Here is a 24,946-nt window from a genome sequence, read left to right on the forward strand (position 1 = left end):
TATTTCAGTCCTCCCTTTGTGTCCATGCCTTAGCGTCGCCGACCTATGGAAGCGTTGGCCCTCGTCGTGTCCATGGAATATAAACATGAAGTGAGGCCGTGGGCGAGTCTCGGCCGCACGTGGTCTGGGAGCGTGGCGGCCATGTTGGGTCGGGCAGGTGCAGCCATTGGCCGCCCCGCAGCGGTGTAATATCCCGTTCATGCAGCCGTTTTGGGCCTTGTGGGAGCTCACCGAGACCCCGCTTAGACTTAGCTCGGCACCTGAGGCTCTGGGCAGGGCCCCGCTGGGGGTGGGTGCGAGATCGGGTACCGGGTCCTCCCTCCACTTCCGGGATAGGGAGAGGCAGAGCTGCCGCGCTGCTCAGGCCGGGGGCTTCACCATGAGCACTTTCCTGGGTCGCATGCTGGAGTACCCCAGCATCTCCATAGACCGCTTTGACAGGGAGAACCTGGCGGCCAAAGCCTACTTCCTGTCCCACTGCCACAAGGGTGAGTCCGGGAGCTATAGCCAGGCGCGCCCCACCCTTGTCCATTCACAGACCCCCCCCCCCCCTCCTCATGCGGGGTTACCAGACCTTCCTCTTATATTAACTCTTCGGGCCAGAATGCTACTATCATATATCCGTTAACACACCTTTGCCCTGAACTATGCACCACTGTGGGGGCAAGCGTATTAACATAACTTCTGTATGGAAGTTTGAATTCATCCACATTTAACTTTTATGAAAAAATGGCTTCCAAGGCATGACAAGTCACTATTAAATTCTATTTTTTAAGACGATACAGTCTTGTGTAAAAGAGGGTTGCACTTAACACATTTGACGCTCTTCCCCTCCGTGACCCCCACTCCACCGGACCCTCCAGCACTTACCCTTTGCACCCCCTCTTTCTCCATGCTTGCACGTTTTGAATATCACAAGGTCTAGTAGGGCAGCTGTTGTTTTTATGATTTATTTATTGTCACTTGCTTGTGTCTTGGTTCCCTTCCCTTTTGCCCTTTGGGACTTTCAAACACTGTCTTCCTGTATAAGTAAGTGCCTTATAAATGGCCCAATAAAATGCAATAACAAATAAAATGGCATAAACAGATCACGTGCACACATACACATTCCATCATGTACCAGGTGTTCTCCTTGGGTCCTTATAGAGCTCCAGGAGAACACCTTGTCTCTTCCAAACAGGTTTCCCTTTGCTCAGCCAGAACCATCCAGGACATTTGCTCTCTTGCTCCTGCACTCGCAGATCTCTGCAACCACTCCTTTGCTACTGATTCTTTCCCATCCTCAAGCACTCCCTTGTGCGCCCCATCCTTTAAAAAATGTCAGCAGACCCTACCTGTTCAGCCAACTACCTCTATTACCTCCTTACTGAGGAAACTGCTGGAGAAGTTGGCCTTGCCCCAACTCAACTCTCTCACTGAACTTTGGTGGTCTCCGACAATCAATCTGGATTCCGAGCATCAAGAGGCTTGGAAACTGCTCTTCTGAACACCTGTTAAGAACTGCTTGCATCCCTGGATTCCAACTCCCCAGCTGTCCTCATCCTTCTTGATTGTTCCTCTGCTTTTGAACCAGTCAACCACTCCATCCTCATACAAAGGCTCCACGACTCCCTTGGTATCTCAGAGCAGGAACTGGACTGGCTGACCTCTTTCCTAGCTGACGGATTCTCCCAAGTCATCCTGGGCACCTTCCCCTCTCCTACCGCCTTCTCCACCTGTGGTGTCCCTCAGGGCTCTAGCCTCTCGCCATGGCTCTTTAACATCTACCTTACTAAGCTGCCACTCCTATTCTCCCCACCCCCAACTTCGAGTTTTATGCAGACACACACAACTCTTCTTCAAACTTCCTGCTGACCCTCTTGCACCTGCCACCATCCCAGACTGCCTATGTGCCATCCAAGCCTGGTGCACTTCAAATGATCTCTGCCTCAATGCCAGCAAAACGGAGATCCTTCCCATTTGAACCCCTGCTCCTGACTTCTTCCCTTCACTCTGGCCTTCCTCCATGGGGCTCTCGCCCAGCTCCTTCTTCTGAAGCCAGAAGCCTTGGAGTCCTCTTCGACTCTTCTCTCTCCTTTCTCCCTCAAACTCAGGACATTGCCAAGAAGTCCCACTTTCAGCTCTTCCTTCTCAAAGGAATTCTACCTTTGCTAACCCTCCCCCTGAAGCTCAATGTTATCCGAGCCCTGGTTCTCTTTAGGCTCGACTATTGCAATATCCCCCTCCTGAATCTACCTTCTTCCACTCTGCGACACCTCCAGCTATAGGGCTGCAAGACTTATCCTTGGCCTCAAGCCCAGGGACTGCAACTCTTGTGCCCTAATAAGTCTTCTCTGGCTCCCGGTTGCTTCATGGATTAAATTCAAATCCCTCTGTATCATACATAAGGCTTTCTGAGGCCAGGGGCCACACTATCTACAACTCTCTCTTACTAAATATTCCCTCTCTAGACCTCTGTGCTCCTCTGGCACCAACTCTGTGTGTAAAGTGTTTTGCTAAACAGGGGGCAGGCCGCCAATCACTTTCCTCAGCCGGCTTCTTTCTTTGAACAGCCTCCCTCTTTGTCTTGAGCAGGACTTTCTTAAATTTCGGAAGCTCCTCAAGACATTCCCCTTTACCACCCCCCTTTCTCTCATCTGTTAATCTCACAGTTGCTTGTTGGTGTCCAGTGCCCTTATGCATCCTCTGGTCTCCTCCCACACCAAATCGGCCCCAGCTTCTGTCTAGCCTCAGCACTTGTCTTGGCACACCCTCCATCTTGGAGGCTTACACCTACCATACATTGCACTTCACTTGTTGCTCATGCACAAGCTCCCTAGCACCTACTCCTTCCCTTCTGCACTTGCACCTTCTGAACACCCACAAGGCATAGTGGGATTGCCCCCCCCACTGTATTTAATTCTTTTTGTATGTATTTTAATGTTTCTCATCCCCATGTCCCCTCCCTGCGAGTGCTTTGAAACAGAATTTACTTGCTGTAAAAGAGCCTAACAAGCGAACAATAAATATTTTAAATTGCTAAAATTCTGGCTCTTCACTTAGAGCACATGACACTTGTCTTCTCGCCATGTAACCTATTTTGTAACACTGACTTGTGACATTACTCTGTAACAGTGCTTTGATGCTCCTGGGTTTAGTGCTCAATGTAAAAAAATATAATAAAGATGGCTGCTGCTACACCCAACCTCCTCATCTTCGAGACCAGCCGGAGCGTTGGTCACTCCCACCATGGCGCCTCGCATGATTGGCCTCAAAGCAATAACCACTCTACATGGTGCCCAAGTCGGCACTTGATTATGGCACTGGCCTGTCTTTGCTTGCCTGGCTCCCACCTCTATCCAAGCAGTTACAAGCGGCAGTAGAATCCCCAAAGCCTCCCTCCACACCCCCGATTCTCCGTCACCTTGCCTGTGGAGCCCCTCAGACTGAGCTTCACCCCTCAAAGTAAGCTGTCTAGGCCTGCCTCCAGCTTCAGAGCTCTAAGTGAATGCACCCCTCCACATGCTTCCTACAAATGCTCTCCTCACCTACCCCTCTGAACTCAACCTCAAGCTCCAACTTGCCAGCAGACAGCGTGCCCTCTAGGCTTGACTATTGCCATCAGCTTCCTTTGCAGCATTCCTGCTCCCACTAAATCTTGGTCACCAAGACACCTCCACCGCTCCCCAAACCTACCCTGTTTCTACCCCCTCCCTATACCCCTCCTCCTGCCTACCCCCACCAGGCTTGCAGTCTCCTACCTTTCCTACCTCAACCCGCCATCACCTCTTCTCCCTGCTCCCCGCCCACCACCCCACCTTATTCCTTCATATTACCCAGATCCTCTCTAGCTCGGCCTCCATTAGGTGCTGCCAGAACAGCCAGCCTACGCTCCCGAACAGCCCCTGAGCCTTAATTCATTTACAGCCACATCCCTATCTGAGTCCTCCGACTTTACTCCTGCACCTCACCCCTCCAACCCATGTTCCCTACAGCTTACCAACCTCTCATAGTGTCATGATCATCTCCATTCCCGACAATTTCACTAAACTCAAGGGTGCCCTGATCATTGCGCGGTCCTTTTGCGCCCACACCCCTCACGTTGACCACCTCTTCAAATATCACCTCAACCTCTTGGCCGTCACTAGTCCTGGCTCCACAGTGCAAGTGCAGTGGGTCCGCCCCTCGCACATGCTATCCCGCCAGGCTATTCCATCCTCAGAGCCTTGTCTTGACAAACCAGGAGGTGGTGTTGCCCTCATTGCCAAATTCTGACTAGCCACCAGAGAGTTCCCTATCCCCTCTCATTCAGGATATGGAATGCTACTGTCCAAACCTCAGCCCGCAAACCACCATCGATCTCCTACTTATCTACCTCCAACCCAACTCTCAGAACAGCCCTAAACTGGACATTCCTCTATTTCTCTCTCTCTTCATTAAACCTGCCACCAAGTTCACTCTTCTAGATGACTTTAACTTAGGCTTCAAGGACGCCTCTGACTCCAGAGCAACCAAGACACCACCCGATATGGACTTCTCCCAACACAAATCCAACCCACTCCAAAGGACGTATTCTAGACTGGCTCCTCACACTCGACTCTTCAGTCTCTTTTACCACTATCGGCCCCATGCCCTGGACTGACAACTCTCTCATTGAGTTACAATTGACTTATGCTCGCCCTTCGGCCAATTCTGCCACCCATCCGCTACCACAACACTTGCAAACTTACTGAAGAAGCCCTTGCTGCCACACTTCTAACTAGTCTCTCCCAACAGACTGTGACTTTGCATGACCAACAGGCCCTTTCTCTCACAATGGACCAGCATGCCCCCTCAAATCTACAACCCTTAAACCTAACAGACTTCCCAATAGTTGTTTTTCCGATTGCTGCTCTCACTCGACCGACTCAAACATACACTAGAACACTCCTGAGGAAAACGCCCCACGCCAGCCAACATTGATGCCTTCCACATGGCAGCCGAATACTGCACAACTCACTCATTACCACCAAAGCCAATTTCTTCAACAAGAGGATTTCCAAAGACAGTTCCTACTCTAAAGAGCTTTTTCGCCATCCCCATTACACCCCAGTTCAATTTGACTAATCCTGGTGCACAACCATTCAGACAGCCCTATCTAATAAAATTGACAAACTTTGAGACAAAATCTCAGCCAAAAAACTCCAACTTGCGACCAAACCCCCACCCCGATGTCTCTTCTGCCGCACTTTGATCAACCCTCACCTCCCCAGTTTAACTTCTCCACAGAAGAAGTCCTTAAAACCATTCAACTTATTGAACCCTCAAACTGCGAAGGTGATGCCTGCCCGGCCCACATAGTTAAATTCTGTGTAGCTACTCTGGAACCCACCATTGCTGAATTCCTCAGTGCCTCCTTTGTCACGAACACCGTCACCCCGGTTAGTACAGTTTTTCTAGAGTCCAACTAAGGGCTTCATAAAACTATATCTGCAGCAGTACAAAACTCCACTCTTAGCATAAGGCTGAGACATTTGGTAGCATAGACAGAACAGCCAGGCTTATTTTAGGAAGGAGAGAGGGTTGCAGATGGGTCCAAAGAAATAGCTCCCCATCACTCCACATAAGGTTTGGTGTGCTGGTCTCACTTATAAAATGTAAAGGGGTTGGTAATCCTACTTTACCCATGGGAACAATAGTTCACCCAAGGCCTGTTTGGAGAAATTGAAAAGGGAATCCCAAAGGCAACCCAGCACAACTGCATTAAAAAAAGATACAGCCCAAGAGTTATAGGGAACTATGCATCCACAGATACACTATGGAGAGACATAAAAAGGTCCCCCATAAAGAGTAAAAGAATGGGTGAGTGGGGAAAAAGATTCCCTCTTACCCAGAACAAGGAAAAATAATCACCACGTCCAGCAAAAAAAGTTCTGGGGTTGGCAGGGGTAAGGAAGATTTGGCATAGAAATGAAAATCTTACCCAACACCCCACTGCCTCAAAGCAGCCTGGGTTTCTCCCCTTATTAAGAACCCTGCCTAACACGACCAACTACTGGCCCATCACCACACTACCTTTTCTTCTAAACATTTTCGACCACATAGCCCATTCCCAGATCCAAATCTACCTCGTGCAAAACCAACTGCTTTGCTCCAATCTGCTTTCGTCCCAAGTACAGCATAGAAACAGCCCTCCTTGATCTCAAAATCCAACTAGATGGCTTCCGCGACTCAGGTAACATTGCCATCCTGCTCCTTCTCGACCTCTCTGCTGCTTTTGTCCTTGTTGATCATGACATCCTCTGCCAACGTCTCTTATCCAACTTTCCCTTCTCCTGAGACGCAGCCTCCTGGATTAAATCCTTTGTGAGTGAACGCACCTCCAGGGTTTTCATTGGAGATGCCATTGCAGATCCCATCCCTGTCCCGTTTGGAGTCTCTCAAGGTCCCTGCACTGCCCCCACACTTTGCAACATCCATAACAAGCCCCTCTTTGATCACTTGGATTCCATTGACATACATTATACCAACTTTACCAACAACCCCCAAATCCTGCTCCTGAGCTCAGGAAATTATGCGCAGGATGTTAGCCATCAACCGGACCTTCGGCATCATCCATAATTAGATGGCCACCATAACCTATATTTCAACGATGACGAAACTAAACTAATCTGAACTGCTCATCATGGGTTCCCCCATTGCGCCTACGTTCCCTTGAGTTGTCCTACACAATTGATGGCACCATCCAGGTCTCTAAGCACCTTAAGACTCTTGGTGTGTACATTGAACTTAACATGTCCAAACAAATTAACGCTCTGTCCTCCTCCACGCGTACACTGCCAAATGTATTGCCTTGAGCAGAAAATGCCTCTCTCCAACTAACTGGCTGACTTCCGCCGAGCCATCATTTGCAGTAAATTGGATTACTGCAATGTGCTATTTTTGGGCACCTCAGACAAGAACTTATCCAAACTTCAGATTTTACAAAACAAGGCCCTAAGTGAGTGCTGCTGTGGGCCTTAAACACTCCAAGCACATCTCTGCGTCACAAGATGCAAGAGCCACTGGCTAGCCATCGAAGCAAGGAACAAATCGAAAACTCTAGTGATTACGCACTGCTGCATTCATAATGGAGCACCCTCATACCGTAATCCCTGCATCTCTACTAGCCCTAGGTGCGCTCAGTTCGCTTCTTCCAGCCTTGCTCTTCAAATTCCTAGATTGAAATGCAAACGAGCACGGGGGGGGGGGTGTTCCAGTGTCTGCATCACTGCGCCAACACTGGAACTCACTCTCGACCTACATCAGAAATGGTCCCTCACATATCGCCTTTGTAAACTCCTGAAGACTTGGTTGTTTGATAAATAGAACTGTGTACCTCCTGCTTCTGTATGCTTCCTCAGAATGTCTCCACCAGCTACCTACAATGTATAAGTGCCATGATGCTTCCGGTTTTTGGCGCTACACGAATGCATAGATAAAAAAATACATGTATTAAATGGACCTCATGATATATTTTTCTTACCCCTCAAATACACACATCTACAACTTGCTTGCTCAGGGGCATTACTTCTTTCCCAGTGGTGTCCACCGTGAGGCCGTGAGGGTGGGTCGCCCGTTTATTCTCCCCCCATGCGACAGGTAGATGACTGAGCGTCAATTGTTTTAAACATTCTAAGGGTGCATGGTAGGCTGCTGTTCCTAGCGATTCCCTCACTTTGCTCGTTATACTAATGAGGAGCACTGGTTATGAGTCAGCAAGGCCAGTCTGGCACTTTAAAAGCTGCATACATCAACCTTTCTTGCAACTTGAAAACCAGATGGCTGTATCCATACATGTGAGATGGGTCAGGTTAGCTGCACAAGCGAAGGCAGGCTTTTACCTGTCCATATATTGTACCTTGGACTGATAAAGATAGGATCACATTACACAAGCACTGCAACACCTGGCTTAAAGTGGCACACAGATTCGCCATTTTAGATGCTGTGGATAACAGGACCAGCCATTGCTTTACAGAAAAAATGACATCTGTTGAGGTGTTTAGCAAACTTGATCAACCAGTCCGTTAGTACGGTGAGTCACCTAACCTTTGCTGGGTCACTTTAATTGGATAGTGCACTCCTCCCAGAATATTGTACCTTGACACTGGTTCTCTGGCATCATAGAATGGGGTGATGAATTTCTGTGTTGGTTTTTCTCTGGCATCTTAGGATGGGGTGAGGAATTTCTGTGTTGGCTGAGGGTTACAAACATATATGTCCTTTCAGTGGTCTAATCCGGTATTCTTGTACTTTTCCACAAATTCACCACACTGACATCCTGTTAAAGAACCAGAGGAATGGTGTATCCGTCAAGCTGGTTGTCCAGGAATGAGCTTGTGTTTATTGGTAACTTCGGATTTAGCTGGCAGTGAATCAGAACAGGTTTTTACCTGTACATCCTTTATCCTGCATCTACACCTGTTGCTTATTTTCTCAGCATCAGGGTAAGAACCTGTTGGGACTTGGCGGCGTCGAGCGGGATGGCGCACACTGTATTCGCCTATTGCTATGGAGGCTGGGGGCTCTCCGCACAACTTCTCCCAGGAAGGGCCGATATGGTGAAACGGAGAACGCCGACCCAGCACATGGTCTCTTAGCGTGTTCAAGAATCGTTCTGGGTCCGGTACGACACGTGCCGGGGTATGCAGGTCCTTTCCTCTAATATGCCAGTACGCATCACGCTGGATTCGACAGCCGTGCACTCGATATAAAACGAGAGGCAGTGCTTGCAGGCATTGTTCTTTTAATGGTCCTTCTTGCTAGGGCCCCATTATTGGACTCCACGTACTAAGGTCATTTTTGGATTTTATTCTTAGTTTCTTCTAGTCATGGGTACTTAGCCTTCAGTTCAGTAGTACTTTCCTTGGTGACTTGTTCAGTGTTTCCAGTTGCCTCAACTAGGTTAAAAGTGGCATACAGTTAACCCAAGGTAAACCCTGGTTCAAGGTATATTTCATACTGCCTGTGATTCAGTGTATACTGTTCTGTGCTTATTAAGGATCTATAGTCTATTCCCCAGCGGCTCCTGTATCATCTCTTGATTATCTTAAGGAAGGGTGCTTATTCTTCCGTGGCTCCTAAAGGGTCTCCACTTTGTCTGCTGTTTGGCTGACAGAACCCATATCAGCCGGAGGGTCGAAGGATATGGAGAAATCCAGAACTCTGACGGCAGTTGAGAAGGAATCATTTCTTGCCCCCCTTTTATTTATTTGGTATTTATAATACGCCTATACACAAGGTGTTTCACCCATGCCAGTATGATGATGTACCTCAAACATATACTTTCCAGTATCAGAGAGCACATGTTTCGTCCAGGAGGCAAGCCAAGAAACCCAAGTGAGAAACCAGAACACAAGCCCCGGGTACTGAGCAGGGAAGGTGACGACTGTCAGACTGCTGAAAAAGAAAACCCAGTGTGAGGCTGTGCCCCCCGTAGAAGTGCAGCGCACCGCTAGAAAAGAGTGACACGCCGGGTAAAATACCCAAATATGCGGCCAAGAGACAATCATCGCAGGGCCACTGGAAGGCTATGCCAACCACCATTACACCAGCAGAGATTGAAGGGGGAGAAATACCCCCCCCCCCCCACCCACCACCTCTTCTCCAGGTGGACTAACACAAGCATGCATAACATATCAAGCCTTGTGACAGGAAAACAAATGCTTACCATGCTGGGATGCCATTCCTGCTCTGTGGAAACCCTGCGTGTGGAAAGTGGGAGAGGCTTAGCCCATTACTTATATCTTTGCAATGCACACACACACTCTGGGTGGGGAAGACAGAGCCATATTGGACAAGCAAAGGAAACCAATCCCCTGGAAGGATAGGAAAAATAACGGAGGACCAAAAAGAGCAGGTTATTCGGGGGAGGGTGGAGGTGGAGGACGACCAAGAGACCAGCAGGAATGAGGGTCTGACTGTGGAGGCAATTTGTGGAGCAGGTGAGATATTGGTTAGAGAGTGGAAGTGGTACTGTAGTGTAACTGCCGATTTGTATGACGAGTGTGTAGAAAGGCTTGTGTAAGGAGTGGGTGTGAAATGAATGGCATAGAGTGAAATGAGGGTGTTTGTATAGGGTGGAGGGGGAGCAGTAGTGTAGAGAAAGGGAGCAGTAGAGTGGAGATCATAGTAGCGAAAGGAAGTGAGTAGTGGTTGTTGGAGTAGGAGTCACATCAAAGGGTGGCAGCAAGACTAAGCAGGAGTGAATGGAGGAGGGGAGCAGTAGTGTGGAGGAAGTATGTGGGTGGAAGAAAGAATAGTAGCAAAAGGGTGGAGTAGTAGGCATGTGAAGAAGAATAACATAAAAGTGGGTTGCAAGACCGAGGAGGAGTGATGAAACATTGATGGGACAGTAGAAAAGTGGGAGGAGTAGGAAGGAGAACCGAAGCAGTAAGAGTAGAAAAGCAGAGGTGAGAGTGGGAGTGAAAGAAAAATCCTGAATCTAAACCGCTTAGGTGCGAGGCATTGTCCCAAAAACCAATTAGACTACTAACCATTGGATAGAGTAGGGGCAGCAGCTCTGTGATTACTGCGTGCCCCTAAATGTCGGATACGAATATGCCAAATCCAAAAATGGAGGCATGCAGTAATCTTCCCACCATCAACGACCCCTTTCCTATAATTGTTTGCGTCGTACTTACCTGCTTTCCCGCTTCTCAACCTTCCTCCCGATGTCAGTTCCTTAACCCCAAAGTGGGTGGGAGCTTCTGGCGCTGTGCTGGTTTTTAATTTATTATGATTTTGTTTGACTTTGTCTCCTGCGTTCCATCTAATGGATGCGGGGGAAACCCACGCAACCCCCAAATCCATTTTACCGTACCCGGGAAGTGGGGGACACCCGCAACGTCCGCTCCCCTTGTTCGGTATTACAGGATTCAGTGTTTTCAGGCCCAGCCGAATGCGCAGAAATCGTGCATTCGGCATTTAATTTCAGAAATGTACGAAAAATACTGGGTCAGCTCAGAAGTTCCTGAGGGAGTCTTAGCTAGAGAAGGCCATATTGGCCTTTACGTCCTTACCACAGGACAAGACAGACTTTAAACAGGGTTAACCTTCAATATCTACTAACCAGTGGTGGGGGAAGCCTTGGTTAGGGTGGAGTGTTGAAACAAGATGAGATGGAGAGAGAGGGATGGCCCTCAGGCCCACAAAACCCTTGAAACATCTTTGCGACTTGAGTGATTATTGTTCAATCTGTGACACATGGTGTGAGAAATGGGCTTTAGAGACCATGACATAGAGGTTGGCCGATGCCAAAGCAACACAGAAGATCTGAAGCAGGAGACTCTTAATTAACTGACAATCTTATACTGTGGGACAGAGCGGTTTGGGAGATGGGCATAGAATTGGAAATTCTAAGCCTAGACCTAGTACCTGAAGAAGCGGAGGGCTCTACGGCGAAAGTGAAACTCGGACAACCTCTCCGTCCCAAACAATCTTTCTGAAAAAAGCATCACCATAGCAGAAGAGTATAGCTGAAGCTTGTTGGATCAGAAACGAGAGGCTCAAGAGAAAATCCGCCAGTGGAGCAGAGTCCAAGATGGTGGGAGTGGGCCACCAGTTCTTATTGGGCAGTGGAGGAACTCTGCCAGTTCAGACGAGGAGGAAGTATTCTCCCCTAATGGTCGTGAGGGCAAACTAACTCCCCAAGATCCGGATCAAACGAAGATGGAAGACCTGTTGTGGACTATGGTGGATGGCCAGGTTACCATCAGCCGTCAACATCAGGAGACGCTGGCGGCGCTAGAGGGTGTGATTGCTGAGAGACAAGAATGTGCGGTCTCCCCAACCATCTCACAAAAGCTTAAGAAGCTTTGATCATCAACTTTGAGAGGGTGGCGGAGACAACCAGGTAGTACTGCTATCGTTAGATCAAATATTTTGCTCCATTACTACCGGAGAAGCACAACAAGCCTTACACCCACATAGGAGGATTCCCTATGAAGACCTAAAGAGGGTTATCCTCAAGCATTTAGGACAAGACTGAGAGCATAATAGGTTCCCGCTCCAACATCTGCGCCTAAGCTTAGGTAAAACCCCTCAACAGCTCTCATATAGAGGAAGGGATCTCCTGAACAATTCATGGACAAATCCTGTGAGGTGAAGGTAATACTAGTGTTAGAGTAGTTCATAGACTCTTCTTTCCCCCTTATCTACAGAAAGTCACCGGGCAGCTACATGAACCCACTACGGAAGAGGCCATCCCAAATGCCAATGCCCACCAGAGTGCCATGCATACCCGATAAGCCAGTGGGTGGGACACAAAAAACCTAATGACATAGGACCGCCAGGAGGAGAAAGGAAGTCCAAGTAATCAGAAGTCCGGCCCTAGCACCCCACTTAATCGGAGAATAAACCCAGGACACCCACTCCCACAGACTGGCAGACACCCAGACCTCCAACCCTGTCCGCAAGTCATAAGTACTGCACATGTGGGAAACCAGGACACTGGACACGATTCTGTTCAGAAAGGCCAAATGATGAACCAATTGAAACTGCGTTCTGCTATTCGGGAAACAACCCACACCTGGGCGCCATTGTACAGGGAGCATTGAAACAGTATTTTCTTCCTGTATAAGCGCCTAACAAGCAAATAATAAATAAATACAGAAGAGGAGACAAATTCCGAATACCTCACAAATCTATTCCCTGAAGTGGAGAACCCAGAAACAGAAGCATGGGCGGTACATCCGATGGGGGAAACACACAGGATGTCCTCCCCGAAATCATAGGTCTTCAAGTGAAGGCCCTCCTTGACTCAGGAAGCAAGAATACTGCCGCCAGGGCTGACCTAATCACCTTAGATGAGCCAAATTCCAAAAAAACCACTTAGATCATCTGTGTACATAGAGACATTGATCTCTACCCCCAAGCTACCCTGACATTCAGAGTTTTCAACCATTAGATCCGTGCGCCATGGAACGCAATGCCAGGACTCCCAGAACAGGTGCTACTTAGTACAGACTACCCACTCTTTGATTATTTGCCTTAGGGAGGTTCAGGTGTCCAGAGAACCATCTCCTGTGTGAGGGAACCGTTCAGTCAACAAACTGGGACAGGGGAAGTGTTTACGGAAATGGTAGAACACTGTGTCCAGGCTCAAGCCAGAGCCTTGTCCGAACATGGTAAGAACCCATATCAGCCAGAGCGTTGCGTGATATGGAGAAATCCAGAGCCTGTCCTAAATCTGAGGGCGGTTGAGAGGGCCCCAATTCCTGCCACCCCTTTTTGTGCCAGTATGTTCTTGTAAAATACACTGTCTTCTCAAGGAGCGGCAAACTGTGGAAGCGATTTGTGAAGCAGGTGATGTATTGGCTAGAGGGTGGAAGTGGTACTGCAATGTAAGTGTGCCTGTTTCTGTGGCAAGCATATAAAGGCTAGTGTAAGGAGTGGGTGTGAGGTGTATGGTACAGACTAAAAGAAGGGTGTTTGTATAGTTTGGAGGGAAGAGGGGAGTAGTAGTGTAGAGGATGGAAATAGGAGTGTGGAGGAGAAAGTAGTAGTCATGGGAGGAGTGACATCCAAGGGTGGAGTCAAGATGGAGGAGTGAAACATCGAAGGGGCAGTAGAAAGATGGGAGGAGTAAGAAGAAGAACCGGAACAGTAAGCGTAGTAAGAGAGGGAGTGAATAAAAAAGCCTCCATTAAAAAACTATTAGAGCACTAACAATTGGATAGAGAGGAACAGCTAGGACGTCCATAAGGAAGCCTGAGCTAGGGAAGGCTGTATTGGCCATTAGGTCCACATCACTAGGACAAAACCGACTTTAGACAGTAGGGGTCAACCTTCAATATCTACTAACCCGTGGTCAGGGATGCCTGGATAAGGGTGGAGGACGGGAGCATAAGGGGTGGCCCTATAGTCTCAAAAAGAAGATAATGAAAACTCTTGAACAATCACTTGGAGTGATTATTATGCCATCTGTGACATTGAATGTTGAGAAGCAAGGCTTTTATTCACTCAGTCTTCAATATTCTGAGCGTCCTTTCGATTGAAAGGGTGAATGCAGTGGACCACAGCAGAGATAGCTGCAAGGCCGGTGTTGCTTTCTGCTGGAGTATGGACCCCTTTCTAGCCAGTGGAGACAGCGCATGGATGAATGTGATGCCACCCAGTTGGAGCTGTTGTTCAGGAGTCCAGGCTTGATGAAGGCTGGATGACTGATCGCAACTTTGTTGCACAGTTCTTGGTGTGACAGACCAGAGAGAGGAGCACAGCTCTATTGAGTATCATGCAAGAGAGTCCTGGAATTCTAACAATTGCAGACTTCTGTATGAGAAGTCTTATGATGCTGCTGAAGGTGACAGAACTACCAGGGAGTGGCCAGCGAGCAACATAGTGCATTGGGGGTGCTGCCAACTGTGATGCGCCTGCTCTCTGGATGCTATGCTGGTTGGACCTGGAAGGGAAGGATGACATTTCCACTATTGAGTTTCTTCCCAGCTGCATCTGTTTTTATTTTCAAACCTTATTAATGTCCTGTATTTTGTGGTTGGGTGGTCTTGTGAGAGAAAAAGTGACTTCTCTCTGGTGTGATACCCCAAAGATGTCATAGATGAAAGGGACACCATGTCATATCTGTCACTGTGCAGACCAAACAACTTTGCAACACTGGAAAGCGGGTTTGAGCAGTGTATCCCAGACTATGGTCAGGGAAGTGAAAGCCATGCAGGCACCTGCAAACTTGGAATTGGAGTAGACTCTGCATAGCTGAGCTCAAAAGTTGCTGATCATCCTGTTGCATACCTTCACAGGCTGCTTATGGTGTCAGAGGAAGAACAATGGCACAGCTGAGAAGCCTCCAGAGCTTGGCCATTGGGCCATATCTCTATAGAGCTTTAATATGGACATGCCTCATATGTCTGGATCTCAACATGCTAGTGCAGATAGCAATAACATATTGTTTTGACTTGAGAATGAGCCCGACACTCGTGTTAGGAACTGCCCTCTGGCAAGGGTGTAGCCGTCCTGGCTTTTAAAAATGTGTATTTATATAATACAATGATGCAGGTAACTCCATCTCATAAAGGGTGGCCTGCGAATCAGACCCCCCCTTTCATAAGCCTGGATGCAGGTTAATCTGAAAATATAAACTATCCCCTATGGTGTGGACGGGGGTTTACCTAATTATTAAAAGCCACATCTGATTTGAACCATACATATGTCAGCACTGTGAGCCCTGGCCACCTGTAAAGGGGTTGTCTGCCCGTCCCTGCCAGGCAGCAGGACAAAAGACTAAAAGACTGTATGTTTAATGTGAGCCTTTGTGACATCTGGTAACCACTTTCCCAGCAGTCTTTCAGCAGGAGCTGTCCAAGGAAACCAGCATTAAAGGACACACCCTAAGCAAAAGAACTAGCCTCACACCAGGGTGTTGCACACCAAAGGGCCTTTGATATAGTGGGGAAAGTAAGGGGGTGGGGGTTTGTGTAGGTCAGACAGAGCTTAGAACAGTTGGGGAAAGGGATCACCAACTTGTGTCTCTCTGTACCTCTCCTTCCTTCCTGTCTCCTCCACTTTAGCACCAAGCACTTTGAGTTTGATGAAAGAAAGCAAAGACCACTTGTTACAAGGGCAAGGATTGAACCCCTTCAGTGCTATGGGCGAGTATACTCATTCTTTTTGCATAGGAATGCATAATAACCCAGCAGTTAAGGGTTAAAAGCAGGCTTGAATTTGTCCAATTACCTATGGACTTCTCCCTATAAAAGATGGGCTTTCCCACTCCTTCTTTGATTTACTTTTGGACCATCCAGAAGTCAAGGGAGAATCTGTATGGACTTCTTTTGGAAGAGTTGATCTTTCTAAAGCCCCTAGCCATTGAGGTGAGAGGCAATCTCTTCTCCCTAACTATTCCTAGGGCACGTTGGAGGGGACTCTTGCTGAGGACCACAACCTGCCACTCTGCACTAAAGCTCCCTAGGTTGGGACAGCGGAGCCTGAAATGACTCACCCTAACCTGGAGCCCTTGCAGTGAGTCTCACAGCATCTGGAGGTTCAGATCAGCCAGGATCCCTGTTCTACCACATCAAATTGGTTGAATGGCACTTGAACCGTTTTCACCGCACTCGAACCAGAGGGACCATCAGTGCTGCTCTTGGCACTTCATCGAACCTTCAAATGAAAGCTGATTTGCACCCATTGAATCGGCTCACCACTGCATCGTGCCAAGCAGAGCACGTCACCTGTTAGGCTCGAACAACCTGTTTGCTACTGTGGAAAAATTAAAACTGGCACCTCCTCGAACCCTGCATCGGATCACTAAGGTCGCCACATCAAACCGACTGACCTCGACTCTACCTCTTGGAGCATTGCATCACACACCAACCTGAAACAGAGATTACCAATGTCCCAAACTGATTGTACCCTCAAACCGATCCTGTTGAGGCATCCGAACTGCACGACACAAATGTCGCACTTGACCACACTGAGCTCCCACTTCGAACTGACTAGATGTCAGCTAACCGCTTGACCCAGCACAACTCTCCACACCAAAACCTTGTTCGACCTGCACCACAGATCATCTTAAAGCTAGGTTTGACACTGTTGAACCGCTTAACTTTGGATTATGGTACTTTGAACAGAACCTTCACCCCCTACCACACCCGGTACACTTGGTACCCTAGAGACTGGGATATCCTTTTTGTACATTGTGTTACTTTGCCTTTTTCCTCCCTGCTAAATATCCAGATTGCCTGCATTTACATTATTCAGTTCTCTGTCTTTGTTTACAGGAGTTTTGATAAGTGATTTTAATAGTTAGTTGTACAATGGTGTGTTTAATTAAAGTGTGTGTGTGTATGTGTGTGTATATGTATATATATATATATATATATATATAACCTTGATAGCCCATGCCTTTATTTCAGACTGTTGCACCTTGTTTGGTTTGCCACTAGATCACATTCACACCCCTCTGAAGAGTGTAGCCTTCCCTCAGTGCATGTTAACCACAAAAGGCAATGGGAGATATGTCTCTTAAGTGTGTCTGTTTGCCTTTATGATTGGAATCTGTGACAAATTGCAGGTATTAATCCCTTCTCCCCAGGGGGCAGTCAGGGCTCCCCCTTTAAGGCTAAGGATGTGAGCCTGCTCAGCAAAACCCCTTTCTATGGGTCTGGGCAAGTGGGACCTCACTGAGAGAGACTCCCGCTTACTCCCTAAGCCACACACTATGGGACTATTTGCTACGAAGAATATAAGCTCTGTTTATGTGGCTGGAGCCAATGCTGAAACAAACCAGCCTGAAAAAGGAAAAGAGTTCTCTTTAAGACGAGACATGTACTTAACGGAGACAAGTGGCGTACTGAGGAGAAGCGGCAAGCAATGTACACAGGGGAAGCCCCCTGACGTGATTACGCCTTGCAGAGGCAGACCTGAGGCGAACTGCTGTGCCCACGACTTTTGAGGTCTACAAGTTCAGACAAGAGTGTGAGAAAATATCGGAGAGAGAACCCAGGAGCAGAGGTACCAATTTGGATCAAACCACATCCAAGCTGAGAAGGCCTGGATTAACAGACTGTGAGAGGTCTACAAGTTCAGACAAGAGTGGGTGCGAAAGCATCACAAGGAAAGGTGCCACAGACGCATCACTACAGTACAACATCCAAGAATATTGTGGAAGAGCTACAAGAATTAATCGAGATGAACAAGTTACATCTTACCTGGTAACGTTCTTTCGATGGGATGTTCCTCCTTATCTTAGATAATTTGTCTCCAGCTTGCTGGCCTCGGAAATTTTTTCTCTGTAGAGGGCGCTGCGCATTGACGTCTGCCGAGTTGATGTCCCTCGACAGCCACCGTATCTGCGCCGACGTCACCATGCCCATAAATAGCCACACGCGGCGTCTGTTGCTCAGTTCCGTTTTGTAGCATAAGATAAGCCTAGCATGAATTGGCTATTGACCTTGAAGGAGCGTGAGCTGCAACCACAAGGGAAGTATTACTGCGGGGGTGGATGGGAGGGGCGATAAGGAATACGTCGGAGGAACATCCCATCGAAAGAACGTTAACAGGTAAGAAGTAACTTGTTTTTTTCGAAGGGATTGTGTCCTCCAACGTATTCCTTATCTTAGATAGACTCCCATACCAGTGGTATGTAATTGGAGGTGGGAGTAAGAATGTCATGTATCCCTTTTAGGAATGAACCGAATGTAATACAGCTTTGCCAAATCTGGTCTCTTGACTAGCGGAGGAATCCAGGTTGTAAAATCTTGTGAATGACGAGCATGTGGCAGCCGCACATATGTCTCGGACCGGTACCCCTCTTTGGAGGGCCGAAGAGGCTGCGATACCCCTGGTTGAATGAGCCCTAAGATTTTGAGGGGGCTCTTTCCCTGCCAGTTTGTAACATTCCAAAATGGCCAAAATAATCCACCTGGAAATGGTCTGTTTTGTTATGGGTAGTCCGAACTTGTGACCTGAGTACCTGAGTAACCTACGAACAATTGGTCTGCTTGCCTAATCTTAGCAAGTCTGCTGATGTAAAAGCTTAGAGCTCGCCTTGGGTCCAGCCTATGTAGCCTTTCTTCCTCTTTCCCCGGATTGGGGGGGGGAGGGGTTAGAACGAAGGTAAGGTAATTTTCTGAGTGATGTGAAATTCAGAAACCACCTTTGGGAGGAAATTAGGCTTCACCTGTAGGACAACTTTGTCCTTATGGAAAATTGTATGGGGGGTTTACAAGATGGAGCTTGTAATTCGCTCACCCTCCTAGCAGATGTTAGTGCTACTAATAAGACAGTTTTAAGGGTGAGAAATCTCAGCGAACAAGAGTGGAGTGGTTTGAAGGGAGTACCCATTAGGAAATTTAAGACTAAATTTAAGTCCCATAAGGGAACTTAGAATGGTCTTGGAGGATAGACATTAGTTAATCCCTTGAGAGATTGTATTACTAAGGGTAGTTTGAAATACGATGGTTCCTCCGCAGTGCGCTTGAAGATTGATAGCGCCGCGAGATAGCCTTTTACAGTGCCAACTTGAAGGCCTGAGTTTGCCAAGTAGAGTAGAAACGATAACACCGTTGGTGTACTGCATGAAAAAGGATCGATATTGTCCTCTCTACACCCGCTGCAAAATTTGTTCCAACGGCAGCGGTATAAAGACTTTTTTGCTGGCCTTCTGGCCGAAAGCAACACCTCCATGACGTCATCAGGGAGGTCCCAATCCTTGTACCTCAACCTTTCAGAAGCCAATCGTGAAGGTTGAGGGTTTTTATTTCTGGATGGAGAACCTGACCTCCCTTCTGCGAGAGAAGATTCTCTTTGAGTGGAAGACGGATTGGAGGCCAGATGGACATATCCAGAAGGTCCGGGTACCACGTTCTCCTGGCCCAGTCCGGGGCAATTAGGATCATGGTTTTCTGGAATCTTCTCAACCTCCTGATCATTTGAGGAATAACAGGGACTGGTGGAAACGCGTAAAGGAGTGGAAACTCCCAGTCCACTACGAACGTGTCCCCTAGAGCTCCTCTCGGGGGGGGGGGGGGGAAATTCCCTTGAACAGAACAGATCGCACTTCCTGTTGGTACTGGTGGCGAACAGGTCAACCTGAGGGGTTCCCCAAAGGGCAAAGATCTCTTGAAGGACTTCCTGAGCTAGCTCCCACTCGTGGGAGACTGTGCTCTGCCTGCTCAGAGCTTCCGCTGTCAAGTTTTTCTCTCCGGCTAGGTGAACTGCCGATAGAGAGATTCCGTCCTGAATTGCCCTAAACCAGAGCTGCATTGCCTCTCTGCACAGTGGCAGTGACCCTAAGCCTCCTCTTTTGTTGAGGTAGTGCATGGCCACCGTGTTGTCCGTCATTATCAGGACATTTCTCCCCTGTACTGATGGCAGGAAAGCTTTCAGCGCTAGTCTGATCGCTCTCAGCTCTAATAGGTTGATGTGTAGTCTGGACTCCGATGGAGACCAACGACCGCTGATGGTCAAGTCGTTGGCATGGGCTCCCCACCCTGTGAGTGAGGCGTCTGTGACTACTGTTATCTCCGGCCATGGTTGCCAAAACAGTTCTCCTTTCAAGATGTTCTCTGGATAGGCCCACCATTGAAGGTCGTGGGCTACCTTGTCCGGAATCCGAAGGAGATCTGTAATTCTTCCTGAGAACTGTGACCACTGGGTTCTTAGTGCCCACTGGAGAGATCTCATTCTCAGGCGAGCCTCTGGCACAAGGAAGATGCAGGATACCATGAGGCCTACCAATCTCAAAAAGTCGAAGGCTGGGAGATGTTGGGCATTTTGAAACTTGTTGACCATCTGCAGAATATCTTGAGCCCTCACCTCTGGTGGCGAGGCTTTTCCCAGGGAAGTGTCCAGGACCGCTCCAATGAACTGGAGTCTCTGTGATGGTATCATCTGTGACGACTTTAAATTGAGGGAGAAGCCCAGTTTGTGAAGGAAGTGGCAGACATAATGTAGCTGAATCTGAGCTTTTTCCGGAGATACAGCTCTGATCAGCCAATCGTCCAGGTAGGGGTAGACGTGAATCCCTTCCCTCCTTAGACTTGCAGCCACTACCGACTTTAGCTTGGTGAAGACCCTCGGGCGGAGGTCAGCCCAAATGGCAGAACTCGAAATTCATAATGAGAGCCGCCAATTGCAAACCTCCGGTATTTCCTGTGTTTGAGATGGATTGGCACATGGAAATAAGCATCCTGGAGGTCCAGAGATACCAGCCAGTCCTGGAGGGCCTGAAGGATCTGAGAGAGAGTTACCATCTTGAACTTGTCCTTCCTGAAGAACTTGTTCAATTCTCGTAAGTCCAAGATAGGTCTCAGTCCTCCGTCTTTCTTCGGTATAAGAAAGTAGGGGGAGTACCAGCCCTTGTTCCTCTGCGCTACAGGTACCGGTTCTATGGCACCTTTCTCTAGCAGGTCTACAATTTCCTGCAAGAGGAGCGGATCTGGAACTTTTAGAGAGCTGTTTCCGGTGGATGACTCTGAGGGATGCGTAGAAAGGGTAGGCAGTAACCTTGGGCAACTGTCTCCAATGCTCAAGCATCTGACGTAATAGCCTGCCATTCCGTCAGATGATGAGTTAACCTGCCCCCTGCAGGTGTTTTGTGTGGAAAGACCTCAGAGTGGTTTGGGGGCGGCTGATGCAGATGCCGAAGGTAAAGAGGCACCTGCTGCTGCTGCAGCCTTAGTACTTTTGACCCATACACCTTAGGTGGATCTCTTTGAGCCGGCTGTCCTCTGCCTCTCCCGAATGCAGAGTAATAGCAAAAGGAGTTTCCTCTCCAAGAGGTTCCTGAGGGGCGAAAAGGAGTTTGGCGGATTGCAGCTCCTAAAGATGTTGCTGCTGCTTTAGATGTTTGCAACCTTTCCAGACTGTCATCAGCCTTTTTACCGAATAAAGAAGAGCTGTCAAAGGGCATATTCAAAAGTCTGGCCTGTACATCTGGAGCAAAGCCAGACTTTCGTAACTACGCATGCCTGCAGATTGTAGTACTTGCTGCCATGGCCCTGCTGATACTGTCAGCGGAATCGATGCCAGTTTGAAGAGATTTGCACATGGCATCTTTGCCATCTTTAATGATGTTAAGGAAGGCTTCCCTTTCTTCTCCTTCCGGTATGCAGTCAGCCGCTGATGAAGCACACTCCCACAGTGTGTGACTGAACCTGGCGAGCATACAAGTGGCGTTGATGGATTTCAACGCCATACTACAAGCAGAAAAGACTTATTTTTGCCATAGAATCGTACCTTTTGTCATCCCTGTCCTGTGGAACAGTAGGATAAGCGGATCTGCTGCTTGATGAAGTTGCCGCTTGAACCACCAGGCTCTCTGGAGTCGGGTGTTTTGATAAATATTCAGGGTCAGCCGCAGATACCCTATACTTGGCTGACAATCTTTTATTGACTGCAGGGATAACCTCAGGAGTTTCCCAATTTGATGAAATTTTCCTTTGTAAAGCTGTATGGAAAGGAACCACAGGATCCTCCTGTGGACCTTTATCTAGTATGTCTGTAAGGTCATCCTGTTGAAAAACAGGTGAAGGCGCAGACCAACCCATGAATTCAATAATTCTTGCCATCAGGGTTCTATAGGGGGATTCAGCATGTTTCCCTGGGTCTGGTTGGGCAAATTCCACTTCTGGGGAAGTGTTCAACCCACTTGCCTCATGTAAGGATTCCTGTAGGTCTTTCAACCTTCTTTCTTCAGAGGTAAAAACCTCTGAAACAGGTGGTGTGGTCCTCTGCAGCCCGAAGGGTCTTTCTTGATCAGAATCTTCCCCTTCTTCATAGATTGAAGATAAGGTTCTGGGGTACACTGACCTCGGAAATGGTGTCAAACCCATTTCTAAAGCAGAAGGAGCCAAACTTGTCATTATTGGTCGGGAAAAAGTCGATGTCGTCGACGCCGATGTGAAAGGCTTCGAAGGCGCTGACGAAGGCGTCGAGAAAACTGGAAGAGGCCTCGAGGAACTTGAGAGGATCGGGATCCTGCTCGAGGATGTCAACAACGTTCTCAGAGTTGTGCTGGAGGTCCTGGGTATAACCGTTGGCTGTGAAGTAGCGTTGGTTTTTTCTTTTATCGGCGTCGACGATCGCGTCGATTCGATCGACCGATGCGTTGAAGAACCCTTCGATAACGGCGTCGATGGCGCCAATCTATGAGTCAAAGGGACTTTCGACGATGGCGTCGAAGATGGTGCCTTGCTACCCGATGGCCCGTGGTGCTCTCGGGTAGACTCTTTCGCCGGGTGCAACGACTTGCGGCGTTTCAATTTTTTGGGTCTTTCACCCAGAGTATCACCCTGAGCTGTCTTCGAGGGGGTCGAGGCCGCTTTCTCGAAGACGCTCAGCATCTTTTTCCTGAATTCCTCCCACTCAGCCTGAGAGCTGTGTTTTGTGGGGCAGGAGACCCTTTCCGGGGAAACAGAAGATAATGAGGAAGGGGATCTTCGATGTCTCTTTTTTGAGTGTCTAGATCTCGACGAGTGGTGGGAGCTACTTAGAGACCTAGAATGGGAATGCTTTCGACAGCGAGGAGACGAATGCCTCGACTCGGCCGAAGAAACTTTCAAGGAGGTTTTAACTGACTTACCTCTCTCGAGCTTCCCCTTCCTCTCCTTCAAGGCTTTCGCCGTCATGGACATGCAGTCCTCACACTCCGAACAATGGTGCTCGACTCCCAAGCACCACAAACAGATCCTGTGAGGATCAGTTAGCGACATTTTCTTTCCGCAGTCTCGACATTTTTTGAAGCCGGACCGCGGAGTCGTCGGTTCGGATGAGGAAGCCATTGAGTACGAGTTGGTTTCCCCGAGGAATAATAAGAGGTTTATCTGACTGAACTGAGCAACGATATTCCGAGGCCCCAGGAAGCACGGAAAAACGGAACTGAGCAACGGACACCGCGCGTGGCTATTTATGGGCATGGTGACGTCGCGCCGATACAGTGGCTGTCGAGGGACACCAACTCGGCAGACGTCGACGCGCAGTGCCCTCTACAGAGAAAAAATGTCTGAGGCCAGCAAGCTGGAGACAAATTATCTAAGATAAGGAATACGTCGGAGGACACAATCCCTTCGAAATACAGAGACTATAATAGAAGATTGTGTCAGGCAATAAACCTAAGAAAGAGAGACATTGATATAAAAAGTCTAACCGAAGATAATAGAATACATGGGGAATTAAGCCGTTCTCCAGCCCTTGTTTAAGTTGGTTGTATTAGTGGTAGGGTTAGGTAGAATTAGGTTTGGACGGGGGACATTTTCTTTGGGTCTTCCTAACGACAGACGAGCACCTTTAGATAGGCAGGGAACCTCCTCTAGCAGTAGAGAAAGATAGTGCTTCTTCGTATCCTGACAAAGTCCTGAGGGCAGCTCTAGGCATAAAAAAATCAGACCATATCTCCAAGACTAGGAAGGACGCCCATTGGCTCCCTATCAAAGCCAGAGACATCTTTAAAACATTATGTATCACACATAGATGCCTTACCAAAAAAAGGACCTATCCATCTCAACAATACTCTTCACCCTAAAGATGACAGGAGATCACTAAGATCTAACGACAAACTCCTCCTGGCTCCCCCGCTTCAAAACCTCTAGAGCGGGGGGTAGCAGCTTCACCACTCTAGCCCCCAAACATTGGAACACACCCATGAATATCAAAAAAGAATCCTCCTTCACGACCTATACGAAACTGCTAAAAACCTGGCTATTCAACCAATATTAGCACCTAAAGATAGGTCTCTGCACCTCTGCATTTTTGTTGTGAATATTTGTAAACTGTATCTTTGCACCAACCTTCCAATAATGTTTGCAATGTAACCAATGTACTATTAATTTCTCAGCTGTCTTGTAACCACACCGTGATACCGGAGGGTCTGGGCGTGTAACAAATAAATAAAATAAATAAAAGTATAAGTCAGACTGTCCTTAACGTGTCCGACTCCTTCCAACCAACTACAGATCACTCTTATTTTGTATAAGTGTTAGTACGGAGCAGTCCAGTTTTGCCACTACTCATTTATTTACTCCTGCGAGGTAGAAGTCATTTCATCACCATACATCACTCTCTCTTTATGGGTTCATTGTGGGAACTAGTCCTCTGTTTACCCATGTGCATCGGCCCTTTTTGAGATAACTTCTTAAAAGTGCTGTCTTCCAGATGCTCTTGGCACTGTTGCCTTTACATGGGTAGTACCCCTCACATGGAGTTTCCTGTAAAAAAAAAAAAAAGTTGTTTTCCTCACTGCGCCCCTGAATGTTTCTGGGCAGCTCTATGGCTTAGAGCAAGGTATTGATCCCAATGTGGAGGACTTGCATTGGTCCTGCTTGGGGAGCCTTCTGTGGTAATGGGTTATTGCATTAAATATAATCTGCCAGCACTCGTTTATTTACTGTTAGTAATGTTATTAATGGAATTGACACATTTAATACGGTTAAATCCACACCTCAGGGGTTCAATGGGTCCGTCCAACACCTACAATTAAGTTTGTTTCTAACAA

General features: G+C 48.0%; 1 protein-coding gene across 2 annotated transcripts in view; it reads left to right on the forward strand.

The window, feature by feature from the left end:
• The first annotated feature begins 138 nt into the window (after nucleotides 1-138).
• The window catches only part of DCLRE1C (DNA cross-link repair 1C), a 106,362-nt gene continuing 81,554 nt past the window's right edge, over nucleotides 139-24,946 (forward strand). Inside the window, exon 1 of one of the 2 annotated variants that reach the window (XM_069627831.1) lies at nucleotides 139-488. In XM_069627831.1, coding sequence (XP_069483932.1) covers nucleotides 200-488 — 289 coding nt within the window. In that variant the 5' untranslated portion in view covers nucleotides 139-199. The remainder of the gene's footprint in view (nucleotides 489-24,946) is intronic. The other variant, XM_069627830.1, reaches the window with a different exon arrangement.

This window comes from Ambystoma mexicanum, chromosome 12 (genome assembly GCF_040938575.1).
Source record: "Ambystoma mexicanum isolate Mex_15411 chromosome 12, UKY_AmexF1_1, whole genome shotgun sequence".
Taxonomy (NCBI): Eukaryota; Metazoa; Chordata; class Amphibia; order Caudata; family Ambystomatidae; genus Ambystoma; species Ambystoma mexicanum.